We start from the raw sequence: 16481 nt of genomic DNA, 5'->3' as shown, positions 1-16481 counted from the left end.
TGACACCTTAAGATATTAACCTAAATATTTTTTTTTCTTTTTCTAAATGCCATCTCAACCTTTGTGGATGCAAAATAATATTTTGTACTACTGGATTATCAAACAATGCATGTTTAAAATCCTTTTACAGCAGTTGTTACTGCTCAGAGAGCTGTACTTACAGCTACAGTCAGAAGCTCACCTTGCAAGTCATAAGGCATAGGTGTCATGTGGAACGGATGCCTGTAGTCTTGGATAAGTGATGTATTGATGTAGCTGGTGTCAACAGCAGGAAGGCTTGGTGTTCTTGACACAGGAGATGCTTGATGCGGTAAATTTAAGATGCTGGAAGAAACAAAGGCTTGTTACAAGCGTAAAATACAGTCTTGATGATTTCTACTGCTGTCCAGAGTAGGGTATTCCTATTCTTCAAATGTAACACAAAGTCACCCTCTCAATATGTATCATGAACTTTGCGACAGGGTCATAACAACAACTCCCCAACTACATTTCAAATCTTCACTACAAAGCACCAAGATGATCTTTAAGGTCCTTTCCAAACCAAGCTATTCTATGGTTCTATGAAGATGCTACCTCAATGAATCTTAAAAGGACTGGAAAGGGTGCGGATCAGGGGAAAAGGCGTAAGCATCACATGTTCTCCTAGTTTTATTCTCACAGTGACATTTTAGCACAGAAGTTACTTCAGTACAAACAGACTGCAGCCCAAACAGCTGAAGCCTAGCAAGAGTAAATGCAAAGCTCAGTCTCAAACAGTAGAAACTGATAACTCATTGCAAATGGTACTGGAATCTCTGCTACAAATACCCCTAAACTAGTACAAGACAATCCTAAAGGTACACTGAACCCACACTCCCCTGCCCCTCCCAAAAAAAAATGTACAAGTCTGCATGACAACACAACAGATACAAGGCAATTAGCAATGGAAGACAGCAAAAAAAGTCTTGAGGAAATTTAAGTGATCATTGAGTCATTTACATCACTGGAGTAGCAACCAGCTCGACAATAGGATCTCTTGGTTTAGCTTCAGTTTTCATCCTACATGTTTATGTGAACAGGGTGCTATTAACAGTTCGGCCACATAGGTGCAATCAGGTTATTCTGACATTCTTTATTACTACGCTACTGGCAGTAATCATCAGCAAAACCCACACACTTCTCATACTACACCCATGTTTCTCATTGCTCTTGCTCTCCGTACTTGCTGCTTCCCTATTTTCCTATGGAAGAAAACCAATCCCAGTTCTGCAAAGCACATACTTCTAAGCCACAACCTTTCACACAATTTTATGCTCGTTTTCACAAGTGTAAGTATAAATACAATTTAAAAACTGTGTTGTGTTACACCCTGAAAGTTGTTATTCCAGACTTTTCAGGCCTTGTGACCCGAGACCAAATCCCTTTGCTATGAGCCACTAAACGAGGATATAATCCAAATACTGAACTTTCTAGAAAGCATTTATTTGGAAATGTGTTACTACTCTCAATCTTGTGTATATTTGCTCTGCATTGGCCTGCATATTTTATTCTCACCCTTTATTATTTAACGGTGATGCTGGAGATATAGAGGGACAGCTTCTCTTCGCAGATGGCTCTTCCTCCTCTTCATCTGATGAGCTATCAATGGTTAAATCAATCACTTCTACCTTCTTATTTTTATTTGACTGTTGGTGAGAAGACACCTGATGTTCCAAGGAAGAGCTTATGCATCCTACACAAAGTAAGTCAACATTATAAGCTGTGGCTTACAAACATCATAACACTAAACGCCACAATCATCATAACATTACAGCTTGTTATATGCCTTTGCAAATAAAGAATAAAGAACAATGTAGAATAAAAGACAACAAAATTACACGACACTGATGGTAACTTAAAGGTTACCATCAGACCCAAAAAGGTATTAATCAAGTAATCTGTCTCAGAAATAATCATTAAGAGCTACAAACATACATGCAACAATGAGCATCTTGAAAACTTAAAAGAACATCAATATTTAACAGTTCTGTGGTATGACATGCAGTCCATTCATCGCACAACATGACCTACCATCAACTCCATTGTAAGATGCAGTTACTTCCTGCACTTCCTTCTTTGATCTCATAGGAGCCCACGATCCATCCTCCTTAAACTGAATTTCATCACAGTCTGTACAATACTTCAGGATTTCCATGAACAACCTGTCAACCAAAAACCTTTAATATGAGTCCTCAAGAAGAGCTTAACTCATTTCTGTCTCTAGTATTTTTATTAGTCAGTATAAATTTGAATTAGTGTTAAAAAGAGTTGAAAACTTTCATTGTTCTATCCTTCTCTCGTCTGCTTCTGACAAAAAGAAAAAAAAGAGTCAGAACTTAAAATACTATCTAAAATAAAAATCTGCACATTCACTTCAAGGAACCACAAGAGTGGAATCTCGCGGAGGTCATGGTATAAAGCTCTCCATTTCCCAAACCAGGGAAGAATGTGAACTAACTTTGAAATAAACTCTCACTTACCCATATTTATCAGTGACAAGATTTAACTGAGGAAGTTTACATCTTAATGGAGTTCACGAAGCCGAGTATTTAAAGACTATCATTTCCTGAAACGTCTTTCTTCTTTTTAAGTGAAAACTTCCTAATAGAATCTGAGTATGGAATCTAAACTTGCAGTCTCTTCTCCTAGCTGCACCTCCTATAACTTTCAGGGTCCTGGCACCACATCACTCCCAGCAGGAATTCCAGCTTTTGACCAAGACTATTCATGTGGTTCTGCGTAGGAAAAAGCTTTGCTTTAATTAGTGAGAAAGTTCATTCTTTCCCAGATTGAAACATTTGCTAGAAATAACCTTCTCTCTGGGATACTGTAATTTTTGTATTGCCTGATCTCCACCATCTACATCTAGCAACACGAAAAGAAACTAGGAAAATGCGTTGGTTTAATTATGACTTTAATTATGACTCTTCGTCTTTACTATTTTAGGTTGAATCCTAGAATGAGGAACCCCACAATTCTTTGATCCAAAGCAGAGGATGTGTAAATCTTGCGGTCCATGAATTCAACACAGTCCACGTAAGCCCTGAGTATCTCTTCAAGAGCATTTTACAAGGCCTTAAAGGAGATCCTGAGCAATGCTATGCTTCATGGGCAAGTCACCAAAACGTTTGTTTCAGGCTTCTTAGTTTTGCTTTTTGGGATTTTGTTTGTTCCTTTGTTTTGGCACTTTTTGGTTGTTGATTGTTGAGGGGTTTTGTGGGGTTTTCTGTTCTCCAAATACTCTTCTTGTTCTTTTCCTTTATCCCACTTTGCAAAGAAGGTTCCTATCTAAGAAATTAAAATGCAAACCCAGGAATACATACTTGGCATTTCTTCATGGAGACCAATACTAAATTCATGCATTCTTTTCATGTTTTGCAGGTAGGCAGTACACCAGGGAGCCAATCTCTGTGTTCCTTTCTATAAACAGGAACAAGTGTCCCAAGGTGGAATTGTACGTGCGTTGTCAGTGGGGGTGGCAGTATTGATCTGATCTAATGCGAACGTCTGCTATTGACTACGCCAGGTTTGTACACTTGCTCCATTAAAAGAAAAGCCAACACGTGCTGCTCTCACCTAGGGATCCACACTACAGAATATTAAAACAAAACCGAACAATGCCACAAGTGTTTTAAGCAGGAAAGCTCAAAAATTTGCCTAGGATTGGAAGGAATATCTTCCATTATTACTAAGTTTAACAGTTTGATGACTACAATTCTTCCAGAATACTGAATGATGAGGCACTGGGTTAGTAATTCTTCACCAACAACAGGGAAATTAAATGACATGGAAACTTTAAAGAGGTCACAGCCAGACAGCCAAGATCTCAGACCAGTGGATTCTGTGCAGAACAAGAACGGTAAGAAGAGAAGGCAAGGAATATCATTTGGTTTTATTCAAGTTTTACTTACCCATCAATAATGAGATGTTCATAGGGAGCCTTCTTGTCACAGACAGGGCAAACCCAGGTTGGTTTCTTTTCATTCATTTGAATATACAGAGTGGCATCAAAACACTGCAGGTGTGAACAAGTCAGGGCCCTACATGGTATAGTGAGCCGCATTTTTCCAAGCTTTAAGAGAAAATAAAACAAGATTACGTTAAATTAACAAACAGGGCTTTCCCGTCTGAAAAGAGATAGAAACAAGTCAAGTTTTACTCTGGCAGGAATTTTCATAAATCTGAGTTTTGATTAAAATACGTGGCACATTCTCTCCCTCCTGTAGGTTTGATTATCGCGTAAAAGAAAAAAGTTGCTAAAAATCACATTTTCAACCACATTTGATCAAGGAAACTGAAGAATCCTCCCATATTCCCATAAAAAATGCAGAGCTCACTGAGCATCCTTAACACAACAGCCCCCTGATCCAGTGGGAGGTGTCCCTGTCCATGGCAGGGGGTCAGAACTGGATGGGGTTTGAGGTCCCTTCCAGCCCAAACCATTCCATGCTTCTATGGCTTTCCAAACATCAATCAATATCTGCAAATATTAAATTGCTCTTATTAAGAAAGATTCTAACCTAAAATTTCACTGTCCTTTGCTTGTCTAAAATACAAATAGCTGACTGTCCCCTATAAAACCACATTACCTTCCAACACTACAAAGGGTCTGCAAATTGTTAACAGAGAATGAGACAAGAGGAAACAGGTTCTAAAGGACATTTTCAGATGGGGACCATTCTTTCTTTCCAGTTTGTGGAAAAGCCAGGGCAGCAAGGGTTCACAAAGCTTCCACTAGTTTAATACAGAAAGCACAGTCAATTGCTTAAGCTGAGCAGGTCACACAGGAGAGCTACACGCAGTGGGTGTTTAGACTAAATTGTGGAACAGGAGTATCTTAGCTCGGATTAGATAAATCAATGCTAACCAAGACTGTAAAACATTAATGTATGATTACATTGAATGCAACATTGATTAGACAAGTGGAAAGCATTTCAGATTAACCTGAAATAAAAATGTTTCCTCGCTTCAAAAACTCAAGCAGTTGTTTTTGGCAGAGTGCTTAAACTGCAGTCTAGGAGGGGCTTCAAGGTAAAAAGCAGGAATGCCTAAAAAGGAGTTTTCCTATATTAGAAAACAACAAAACAATTATTTGCTAGAACTAGCCACACTGAATATTTTGAAGTTAAATATATTTGACTAAAATACACCCAATGACTTCATCTGAAACCCCTGAGCCAATTGTAACAGTGGACAGTGGGAGGAACTGTTTTTAGTACAGCTTAAGCACGCACTGTGGTCATGCATACCGATTCTGAGCAATGCAAGACGGGTGCCACAGGATGGCACTCAATCTCAGAATATCGCAAAACTAAAAACAATATCAAGAACAAAGGCTCCACTCACAGTCCACTACTTCCTCCATGATGCTTTTTTTTTTTCTATCTTTGCATCCTCCGTAAGCAGAAACCCCTTTGCCCCGTCCCCAGCACATGCAACTAGACTGCCAGGATCTTGCTTCTTTTTCTCCCCTCTGGCTCTCGGAGACTGTCACAAAGCTCCCCACCAGATGGGAGGGGAGCAGAGAGCTCCCTGGGGAGCCCGCAGCGATGGTGCCAGAGAGCTCAGACAGCAGGAGGTGCTGTATGTGCCATGTGTTTGGCACCCCCTCCCCCAAAATCCATGACCAAGCACATTATTTCTAACCCATAATCAACCCCCAACAAAGCAAGGTCTCTGATCCATGTCTGTTACAAATCCTTATCTCCCAGATGGTAGGTCAATGGCTCATTTGTCTTTTGGGCACAATAAGAGTCTCCTCGCTCAGCAAGGATCAGGAGTAACAGCATCGCAGATAAACCTGGATGCATCCATGTGATGGAGAATGAAAATAAGGAAAGTGAAAAAACACAGGCTGCAGGAAGTACATAAATCCCCATCTCCTGGGTTAAAAACCAGAAGATTTAAACCAGACACACACAAGCTTTTGGCATAAAACCTGTGGCTCTCATTTCTAAGCAGTGGTTGGATTTAACCGAAGCCCTACGCAGACAGACAGAATCAGCGTACTCAGCGTTAACAAGTTGATGTCCCCTTTCCCATTTTTGGCATGGATCAGCTCTGCCCGGCTGGGCAAGCTGGGCCAGGACTGACAAAAGAGATCAGAAAAGAAGGGATGCATCCCAGCTCCTGAAAAACTCTGTTACTGTTTTGATTCCTGCCTGTCGGGAGCCAAAAAAACACAGCATTAATTTCTAAGTACAAAACACTGCTATCTTTTTGTGCTAAAAAATGCACCTTAAACAGGAGTTAAGGATTTGTAAACAAAGCTGCAAAACCTATGGTAAAATGCTAGATTTGGAATTTCTGTTCAGTTAAATACTCAGTCCAGCTGCAGAGCCTGTGGATTTATTTATTTTCATTTCAAGTGAAAAAAAAGAGCATGAATTCAAGTGCCTTCCTGAAACACAGATCAGTCCAGCCCATCTGCCTGCTGTATCTTGGATAGATCCAGCCAATGGTTAAGGACAGCTTTTTCTCCGTACTCTCAGGAGGAGAGCAGGCCTCTGTGCTAAAAAAAGCTCAGCAGCAATCCAAAACAAATTCAGAGGAAGCTGCCTCGCTCTGCGCTTTTTTTGAGGGCAAAATAAAGGTTAAGAAGTTTAAATCTGCCAACCCCATCTAGATATGCAATTCAATTTAATTTACTGCTATGTATATATGACAGGTTCACATCCCTAACAAACGCAATGGGAGAACAGCATCCTCATATTAACAGAGCTGAAGATGCATCATTCTGTAAGTTTTGGTTCTGCTGTTAGGAGACACAATCAGCATTTTCAACGAGTACTCCCAAACCGTGCACTATCCACTCAAGCCACAAAAAAGTAAGCACAAATGATACTAAAAAAAATTCTCCTTGAGTCAAATGCTTACAAATTAGCAAGTGAAAATATGGAGGGTATAATACAATTACATGCAGACTCAAGGACAGTCTCAATCATGCTAATAACCTTTCTATTCCTATGACAGGTTGAAAGGTGCAGCCTCTGTCCGAACGGGCCTTTGCATTGAGGATTGTTCCAAGAGCTACAGTGAAATTTTACAGCACTGGGTGAGAAACATACTGAACAAAAGTCAAGTCCATGTTTTGTCGGCATGATTAAAATGACACAGAGAGAAACATAAAATCATAGAATCCCTTGTATGGAAAAGACTTGATTGAGATCATCAAGTCCAAATGTTCAGATCCCTGAGCACCTCATCTACCCAGCTTTTAAACCTCTCCAGGGACGTAGTCTCCACCACCTCCCTGGGCAGCCTCTAATAGTGCCTCAGAACCCTTTCTGGGAAGAAATTTTTCCCAATGGCTAATCTGAACCTCCTCTAGTGCAACTTCAGGCCATTTCCTCTCATCTTATCACCTGCAACCTGTGAGAAGAGACCAGCACCTACCTTGCTACAGCCTCCTTTCAGGGAGCTTGTAGACAGTGATAAGGTCTTTCCTCAGCCTCCTTTTCTCCAGGCTAAACAGCCTCAGGTCTCTCAGTCATAGAATCATAACTTGTTCTCCAGCCCCTTCCCCAGCTCTGTTACCCTCCTCTGAACGTGCTCCAGACCCCCGATGTCCTTCTTGCACTGAGGGGCCCAAAAACTGAACTGAAACATGCTCAAAATGATCTGCTGTAGACTTTGTTCTGTATGCCTGTCAGACAGGTAGTACATTTTCAGGAAGAAATACTGACAGAGGAAGGACTTCTAAGGAGCTACAGCCTAACATCTGATCACCGTTTTGTTTTTACTCCTGGCAGAGCTCCAAGAAAGCAAAAGAGAATTTGACATCTTTAGGGATTAGCAGACTTGCAGACCTAAAAGTAATATTGTGGAGGATATTCCTGCTCTAACAATGACTCATCTGAATCACAGTTATTAAGAAAAACACAAAGCATCTAAAACCATTGCAGAAGAACTTCGATCAGTAATGGAGGCAATCAGGACAGACAAAAGCATGTCATATCAGAAAACTCCCATCGAATGATCTGTAAAGCAGTGTAACTGCCTGCAGTGGCACCTTTGACAAAGCAGAAACATCTCAAATTCCAGGAGATGCATGAAGATTAATTTAAGATAATGAGTACATAGGCACTTCTAAACTCCTACAGCCAATTAATTCCTGCTAATGGATTACTAGTTTTGTCTGTATTGGAAACTAATTTTAAGTGGTAAGAATACTGTGCCTGAAGAATGACAAAACACCCAACAGGACTATGGTTGCACTTTCTAGAATAAGCAATCACTCACAGCACAACAAACAGCTGTAACAACTCAGCAAAAATAGTCTGCCAGGTGTGGATCTAAAACACTGCAGTGTTCCAAACCTGCAGCACTTTTGATGTGACAAGTTCACAGGTTTATAAGGTTATAGGTTATGAGGTTCTAAATTTACAGATCAGGATATATTTCGTAAAAGCTATCCCTATCACTTTCTTACAGATGAGTTTTATCTTCCTTACAAATGTGTTATTATTTAATTAGCATCAATATTGATAGTGAGAAAGTCTTAAGATTGAAGATCATGAAAATACCACATTTAGAAGATTTACAATAATATATATACATGAAAAGTAACCACAATGTCAATTGTGCATTTTACAAAGCAAAGCTTACATATCTAAAAGCTTATCCTTACAATGATAAAGTTTAAGAGGATATTTAATAACTTGAGAAATAAGCTTCAATTTTTCAAGATTAAAGTAAGTCAGTTTTCTTCTTTAAATGGCAAAACTGAAAATTTTGCGTCCAGCTTGAGCAGACTGAGCCAATCCAGGAAAGAGCTGTATCCTTGAGCTGGAGAAGGCACTAAAAAGTCACAGTGCAACAAAGATACTGTGTCAATCAATACAGAGAAGAATTCTGAAGGTGCATGGTGCTTGAAACAAGAGCACCAAGTCCCAAATGCAAAAAAGTGCACATAATATTAATACTGTGCAGTTCAGCCAATGATAACATAAACCCAGCTATAAACCACTGCTTATCCCTGAAGTGGTTTAGAAAACAACAGATCAAGACAAAAGGTGTCTCTGCCACTTCGCAGTCACCAGAACTGTGTTCTCCCACTTCAAATTTGGAAGATATTTTGGTTGAACAACCACTGGAACACTGCTTCATTTTGAATCTAAGATTATTAAACACTCAAAGTGCACACGTACAATATAATCTATAAGAAGATGCTCAATTCTTTGGCTGCAGGCACTGACTGAAGAACTATTTTTAATAGTCAGGTTCACCTACCTTTCCACCAAGAGTGGTTTTACCAAAATCAAGGACCCAAACTGCACATTCAGATGATACAGCATCAGATTTAAGTGTATGCTTACATATAATTTTGAACAGCCCTTTCAAGTTAAAGGAATAGTCATTTTCTCAGGGGTATATCCGTGCCTAGGCACAGTGACAGAGAACTTCAACATTGGATCCTGTCCCCACAAAATTAACACGAGGTAACCTCTACCAAATCCATGCCTCAGAACAGCCATGTTTTGATCACGATCAGTTTTGAGGGAATTTAAAAACACTTACTGGACAAAGCAGAGAGACTCTTAAGCTCGTTGTTGCTATTTCACTGTCAGGATCAGCAGTTAGCTTCTCTTTAACTGTTATCAGAAAGAACAAAAGAGTTATTTTACAGTGGGTTTAAAACACAAATTGGATGACAGAAATAAAACAAGTCTGAAACTGCAAGTTACACTTTCAGTTTGCTGTGTCTACTGGAAGCAAGCAGCAGTGACTACTGCTGCAGACACACAATAAACGTGTAACATAAGCAGCCTGTACTCTCTCAAAAGATCATAAATTATAAGATTAAAGAAAGTGAAAAGCAGGAAAAGCTCATCTTAAACTAAGATCCCTAGAAAATGTATTTATGTAGAGATGCATTTCATATACATGCAACTTCGTACTTGAATACTATTTAAAATCTATCAAGATGAGCCACATGTAATTAACTGTAACTTCAAGCACAGCAAAAGAATGTGTTAGTAACTCTCCCAGGGGCCAAGCACCGCTGCAAACCTCTAAAACATTCAAACAATCCTGTGATTTAAAATTGAAAAGCAAACTGAGAAACAGGAAATCAGAAGAACCCTGACAAAATCACAGTTTTATACAGCTGCAGTGAAATATTAGCACTAAAGCAGCCTTTCATCCCTACCCATCCTCTGCTTTTACTTATAAGGACTGTTTTCTAAGCAGTCACTAGTTAAATGGACAAGGCAGTTCCACGCTCTTCCTGCTCTATGACTCAGACCTCTACCCTCATTCTCACCTTGTACACACACAGCAGCAGCCACCTCAAAACGCTCTAGGTTTCTGTGCATTTACATCATCATACTGCATTAGCACGAGCTAATGCCCAGCACTATAGATATATACATATATATGTACTGGCTCTGTAGTGTTTACTGGTGGACTAACATCTTCCCTCTTGGAGAATGTTCTGTGCTGTGTACAACACCCATTATCTGAGCATTAAAGGCTATGACCAACAGCTGCCAGGTGTTGCTATTTCCACTCTCTCCCTGAAAAAGAAACCTGCATTTTTATTATACAAACTTATAGCAACATGTACGTGTCAGAGAAAACCAGAAAGCAGCAAACATCACACTTAAATCAGGAAGGGGGCTGGGAAGAGTACTGCACTAGACACTCTCTTGCCAGCAGCTCACTCCACAATATTGTGCCAAAGGAACAAAAACTGCCTGGATGGAGACTTTCCTCCAGCATGTCAACATCAAGGTTTAGTACGAGGCGTTTAGTTCAGCTTGCCCAAGGTACTGAATTCCGAGTTAACTATATAAATACAGTTGTGCTATTCTGAAGAAACAAAGCCAGCACGGCTGAACTGAAAGAGATTCTCTTGCATTTTTCCCTTTGCAGTGTCAACAGGGTTCCTGGACTCGCTCCTAGTCCAAACAAAGGCCTCTGAGTCTTTGAATTTGAACTGAATACAAAGAACACCACTATCAGATTCTCAAACCCCAGAGAATTGTAGGAAGTCCAAACCTCGGTTAGTACAGTCCTATTTCAAATCTCCTCTTACAAAAGCTATTTTCCCTTTTTAAACAAGTACTGCATCAGACATACTTAGTGCTCTAGAGTGATCAGGGTTCCGTATTCCTTTCGCTCGCAACCTCTGCAGTAACACCGTAGAGGACAGCTGCTTTACAAGATAAACTGCCATGGAATAGTTCTGGAAAACAGAACAAAAGAGCACATCAAAAACTGTTTTAATCAAGAGAGAGCTTGTATTTTACACAATGCTTATGCAAGTGTTCTGTGATTACAGAGTGCTGCGTTTAAAAGCAGTTACAAAACTTTAGATGGCAAAGTTTTCAGGCTAGAGAAAACCTACCATGCTTCGTAAAGCTCACAGAGCTGCAGTTTGAGAGATGCAATAAAAGTGACTTCATGCTTCACAGAGATTAGACTTAGCTGCAAACCAACCTATTAAAGCAGCATTTAGAACACTTCTGGAAATTTTACATCTAACTTGGGCCATCCAGTCTCCAGCTCATTTAAGAAGGGTAATTTTATCACAATAGCATCAGGTACTGCAGTTGTGTCACTACATTTCAGGGAAGGTGCCATGTCAAATATGATCAAAACTTTTTTTTTAATAAAAGCTTATTTTGTTTTCAAAACAGGAAAATCAGCAGTGATTCAAAAGCAACACATCAGAAGATGCATCATTTGCAGTACTGACTACTCAGTCTGGAAGCACTGTTCAACTTTCTTTTCCTTATCTTTCTGCTTTTACAATCTATGAAATTCTAGCTCCACTACCAAAGCTTAACACAAGTAAGGCAGTTAAGGAGTTCAAGAGTTCAGAGGAGCCAAAATGTACTCCAGTGAATCCATTCAGCCTGAGCGGGCAAGAAGCCATCACTCTGAACTGCCTGCCCTTCCCCTCTGGAAGATGTTAGGTCACACCCCCCATCAGTCTCAACAGAATAGATCATGCAAACGTTCCTTATCCATGTCAGCAAAAAGCCATGGATGCTCACTTCTACCATTCCAGAAAATGATGTGGTGTACAAGCAGGTCAGACCAAGACTGACCATCAATTCTGCCAGCTCCCTGCAAGCAGGATAAGCCTCCCCTTGAGGGAGGAGCAGGAGTGGCAAAGTGCTCTTCCCAGCATCGCTAACTGATTTCAAACCACACTCTGAGATGGCTGAAGCTCTCATTTTCTTTGCAAGCTGTTAATAACAGCAGGTAATGACTGTCTTTCTGAAAATGTAATACTGTCCTATGCACCCATCAGCAATACACTCACCCCTCATCCCCAAAATCAAACGGCCTAAATTTGCGTTCTCACTTCAGGGTGCATCAATTACCTTTAGATATAAACAATATGTGCTAAGCCCACAGCCGCACTCATACACTTTAAACTGAAAAATTAAAGCCTTCCTTCCCAGCAACTGCCATGTACAAAAAAGCCCATGCGATTGCAACATCTACCATTATTTAGGATGCCATCAGAATCCAAAGATGGGATTGCAGTAATATATCTTACCACAAAATTACACTAATTGAAACAGCATCAGAAACACCACATTTTAAATATTTTATTCTTACAACGAGCACTTCTTACATTGTTAAAAACCACTACTGCTTTAACTTGTTTGTTTAATGCCTCAATTAGCAGAGAAGTTAGAAAAATGGTAATTAACATTGTGAAATTATTTACCGACAGCTTGAATCTACAAAGCTAGGAACTTGCCCGAGGCATCTTGTACAGAAGGCTCTTGAAACAGATTGTGTAAAAATCACAATTATGACTTCAGGAAAGGTAGAGAAACACCAGTTGAGACAAGCAACTGACTCTTAAGGGATGGGGAAGAGAGAATTAAAATCTTGCACTACACAGTCACATCCAAATATAAAACGATTCCTCACATTGAACTGGTCTCAAAACACCACATTAAATCTCATGCGTTCTGACCAGCACCTAATTCTCATGAAGCACACTAAGAATTTGCCACTCTGTTTCTGTATTTTAAGACAGAAGTTGGCCAACATGGTTTTAATAACTGAAATATCTATGAAGCCTGAGAAGCTAGCTGGGTCACAAGAGAACAGCTTAGAGTCCACGCAGACTTGTGACATTTCTTTTCCCTGATTCTGGTATCCTTAAGTAAAACTGCAGCACTGTATTCATTGCATGCAGGCACTTCTGCAATGTAAACCAAACCAGGCTCATTTGTGAATGCTTATTTCCAATACCTGCAGTTCTCATTAGATAAAAGATTTTTAAAAGATCATTCAGCCATCATTTATTCCATAATCTGAATGGAGGCTGTTTTACACTCCACAAGAAATCCATCATGAAATACCACTGGGATGTTTTATAACTGGCTATTGTGCATGACTGGGCTGTAAGCAGTTTTCCACGCTGGTTCAGGAATCCTGGGCTTTGCTCACTGACAAATTCTTGGACAAGGCTTCATCTCGGGACTTCTAAAAACAGGATGGCTGCAATGGCAAAGCCACTGTTTTTCAAGTATGTGTTGACTCTATAACACATATGTAAGCAGGTTTTTCTGCCACCAGTGAAAGCACTGCACTAATTCACCAACTAATTTATTGAAGCAACTCCTTCCAGCATGTTCCAGGTTTAATTAGTCCAGCGGAACATCAACGATTTGATAAAACCAATTGTAACATTCTCCTCACAGAAACAAAAAAGTTGTATTTTAAAAGTCATGTTGTTAACTGTAAGGATAGCATTTGTGAGAACAGAAAGGTAAAAAAGGCAAATTAAATTGCCTGGTCCCTGCTGAGTTGCCATGCTTTGTGTCCAAATTCACACCGCCATAAAGACCGCTCTGTATGGAATGTCACATGCTACATGCTGGAGCCAAGATAAGGTTTGTCAAGTCCACAAAAATCAGGAAGATCTTTAAGTCTGAAGTTAGGACAAAGGAAATTTTTATAACATGCCTTGATTTGGGCCCTCACTGAGTGATAAAGACAGGCAGGTGAGGGTGGAGAGGGAGAGACTGCACCAAAACATTTGGGGGCTATTGATCTGAGGGAACACAGCAGATCTGCCTAGCATAATGTGATACAACCAAAAGCAGCAACAGCTAAACCATGACATATTTTTTTTCACAATTAAACTTGTTCATCTTTCAAACAGATGCCAAAGCAGAAACTAATAAGCTTCAGACACCATTATGTACCAAAGTTACTTACTCGTCCAATTTCTGCAGTCCACGAAACAACGATTGTGTTTGGTACTGTCGTTGATAATCTGACGAGTGAGGTAATGTTGATTGGTCGGCTAGGTCGCTTTGGTTCAACACCATTTTTGGTTGGTGGAAGGTAGCCCTAGAAATCAAAGTATTTTTTCCCCTCAGCAAAAAAGAAAAGAAAAAAATACTGCTTTTGCCTTCTTCCCCTCTCAACACAACCCTGCCCCAATAAAAGCCGTCTCTCACCTGGACCAGGCTCCCTATTCAATTTAAAGATACATGGAATCATAGAATGGTTTGGTTTGGAGGGGACTTTAAAGCCCATCTAGTTCAACCCCCCTGTCATGGACAGGGACAACTCCCACTGGACCAGGCTGCTCCAAGCCCCATCCAGCCTGGCCTGGAACACCTCAAATGATGGAGCATCCACGACTTCCCTGGGAAACCTAAGCCAGGGCCTCCCCACCCTCACCATGAAGAATTTCTTCCTGATGTCTAACCTAAACCTTTCCCCTTCTACTTTGAAGCCATTCCCCCTCATCCCGTCAGTCCAGGCCCCTTGTAAAAAGCTCCTCCCCGGCTTTCTTAGAGCCCCCTTTCAATACTGGAAGGCCGCCTACAGAGGTGCTCCAGGCCTCTCATCATCTTTGTGGCCTCCTCTGGACCTGCTTCCAACAGTTCCATATCCTTCTTGTGTTGTAGATTCCAGAACTGGACACAAATACATCAGACAATAAGGAATCAGGTCTTGTACAAGCCCTTTCTCCTAACACATAGTCTCACACTTTCCAAATTCTAATCCCACCCACCGGAATACCAAAAGGCAACTTTGCCATCTCTCCATTCTCAGTATTCCTGCTCAACCTGCCTGCTCTAATCCTGTGCCCTGCCCCAGGATTAGAGCGTGGTGTTTTTTTCTTCAGATCTGTTGGTCAGTGGCAATCTGTTCCCTGCTCAGATGACCTCAAAACAGTCCAACTTCAGTCAGACTCACTGGATGTTTGTCAAACATAAAAATTTATTGTTATGCCTTTTGAATATTAATCTTCTGGATGTACTGGCTGGTCTCCCAAGAAACAATTTACTTAACTATCTTTTCCATTCATCTTCATGAAAATGCTCCAAAATGTGAAACCAAAGACCAGGATAAATTCTCAAGCTAATTTCTGACACAGAGTTTCAAATAAGGCTAAGCAATCATGTATATGAAAATAACAGCTTACTTACTGGAAGGCTGCATGGTTTCCCATTTACTTTCACACACAGATTGGGTGGGAAGTGATCTTCTTGTGGACAACTGGTTTCTGATAAACAAAACCTAAAAGCAAAGAGTTTCCATCATCTTTTATGTCTAAAGTGATTTAAAGATCACCTCTTCCTAGAAGGAATTTTTCCCCCACTGAGTTATGAAAGGATGACAAATCTTGCTAAACACAGTCCCTAAATTAGCTGTACAGATCACTGAGCAGGAAACCCCCCCAAGATTACAGGTTTGGATCAAGCCAGTAGGTTGCTCCTCAGATTTCTGGAATTCCTCAGACTGACTGTGACTCATTCAGAAGTGCTGTCCTCTTACAATGATAGATCGTCTGAATTTCTTTCCTACCACTCCTCCAAGCCTGATCTCTAGAAACAAGACCAGGGCTTCACAAGGCACAAAGTACACAAACTCTTCAGCTCTACCTCCTCCAACTTCAATAAACTATCTGGCAGTTTAGCCACAGCATCAAACACTCTCCTCGTGCCCATGTCAAGCCTATTACTTAAGTTCAGACAGTTTTATTTATTTACTTAACTTCAGACAGGCTTATTTGCTGCTGGAATCAAAATAAGACACACCCTTCCTTGCCCTACGAGATGTGTGTAGGCCAAGACTGCAGACAATAGGCATTCAAAGGACCAAAAAGAGCGTCTCAACTCCACTGGCTTTCTTCCAGGGGACCTGCTGCATCCACAAATGTCCCATCGCATCAGGGCAGAGCCTAACAGGCTGCTGCTCTCAAGCAGGGGGATAGTTCCATCCCAGTCTTTCCTGATGCCCTCCTTATCCCTTTGCCCATCTGACCTCACACCAGTCCAACTCAACTTGCTGACCACCAGCAGGTTTCGTCTAGGAAATCCAAAAGCAATCACTTCCTGTCTGGCAAGTTAACAGCTCATCATGCAGACACAACCAAGGAGATGAAAGGCCAGCCAGCCATTTTTGACAGGAGCAAGCTCTGAAGTCAGCTCTGCTCCCAGCCCTTCACAGAATTACAGGGCTATGTA

The 16481-nt window shown here is 40.6% G+C and overlaps 1 protein-coding gene across 2 annotated transcripts in view; it reads right to left on the bottom strand.

Annotated features, from left to right (window-relative positions):
* PIAS1 (protein inhibitor of activated STAT 1) overlaps nucleotides 1-16481 on the bottom strand; it is a 68450-nt gene that overhangs the window by 6171 nt on the left and 45798 nt on the right. For both annotated transcript variants that reach the window (XM_054077846.1, XM_054077847.1), the window contains exons 5-12: nucleotides 15441-15531; nucleotides 14215-14349; nucleotides 11101-11206; nucleotides 9538-9611; nucleotides 3930-4090; nucleotides 2050-2180; nucleotides 1534-1711; nucleotides 182-324 (exon numbers count right to left, since the gene is read on the bottom strand). In XM_054077846.1, the coding sequence (XP_053933821.1) occupies nucleotides 182-324; nucleotides 1534-1711; nucleotides 2050-2180; nucleotides 3930-4090; nucleotides 9538-9611; nucleotides 11101-11206; nucleotides 14215-14349; nucleotides 15441-15531 (1019 nt within the window). The remainder of the gene's footprint in view (nucleotides 1-181; nucleotides 325-1533; nucleotides 1712-2049; nucleotides 2181-3929; nucleotides 4091-9537; nucleotides 9612-11100; nucleotides 11207-14214; nucleotides 14350-15440; nucleotides 15532-16481) is intronic.

This window comes from Cuculus canorus, chromosome 12 (genome assembly GCF_017976375.1).
Source record: "Cuculus canorus isolate bCucCan1 chromosome 12, bCucCan1.pri, whole genome shotgun sequence".
Lineage (NCBI taxonomy): Eukaryota > Metazoa > Chordata > Aves > Cuculiformes > Cuculidae > Cuculus > Cuculus canorus.
This window is presented reverse-complemented; position numbering and strand designations above follow the sequence as displayed.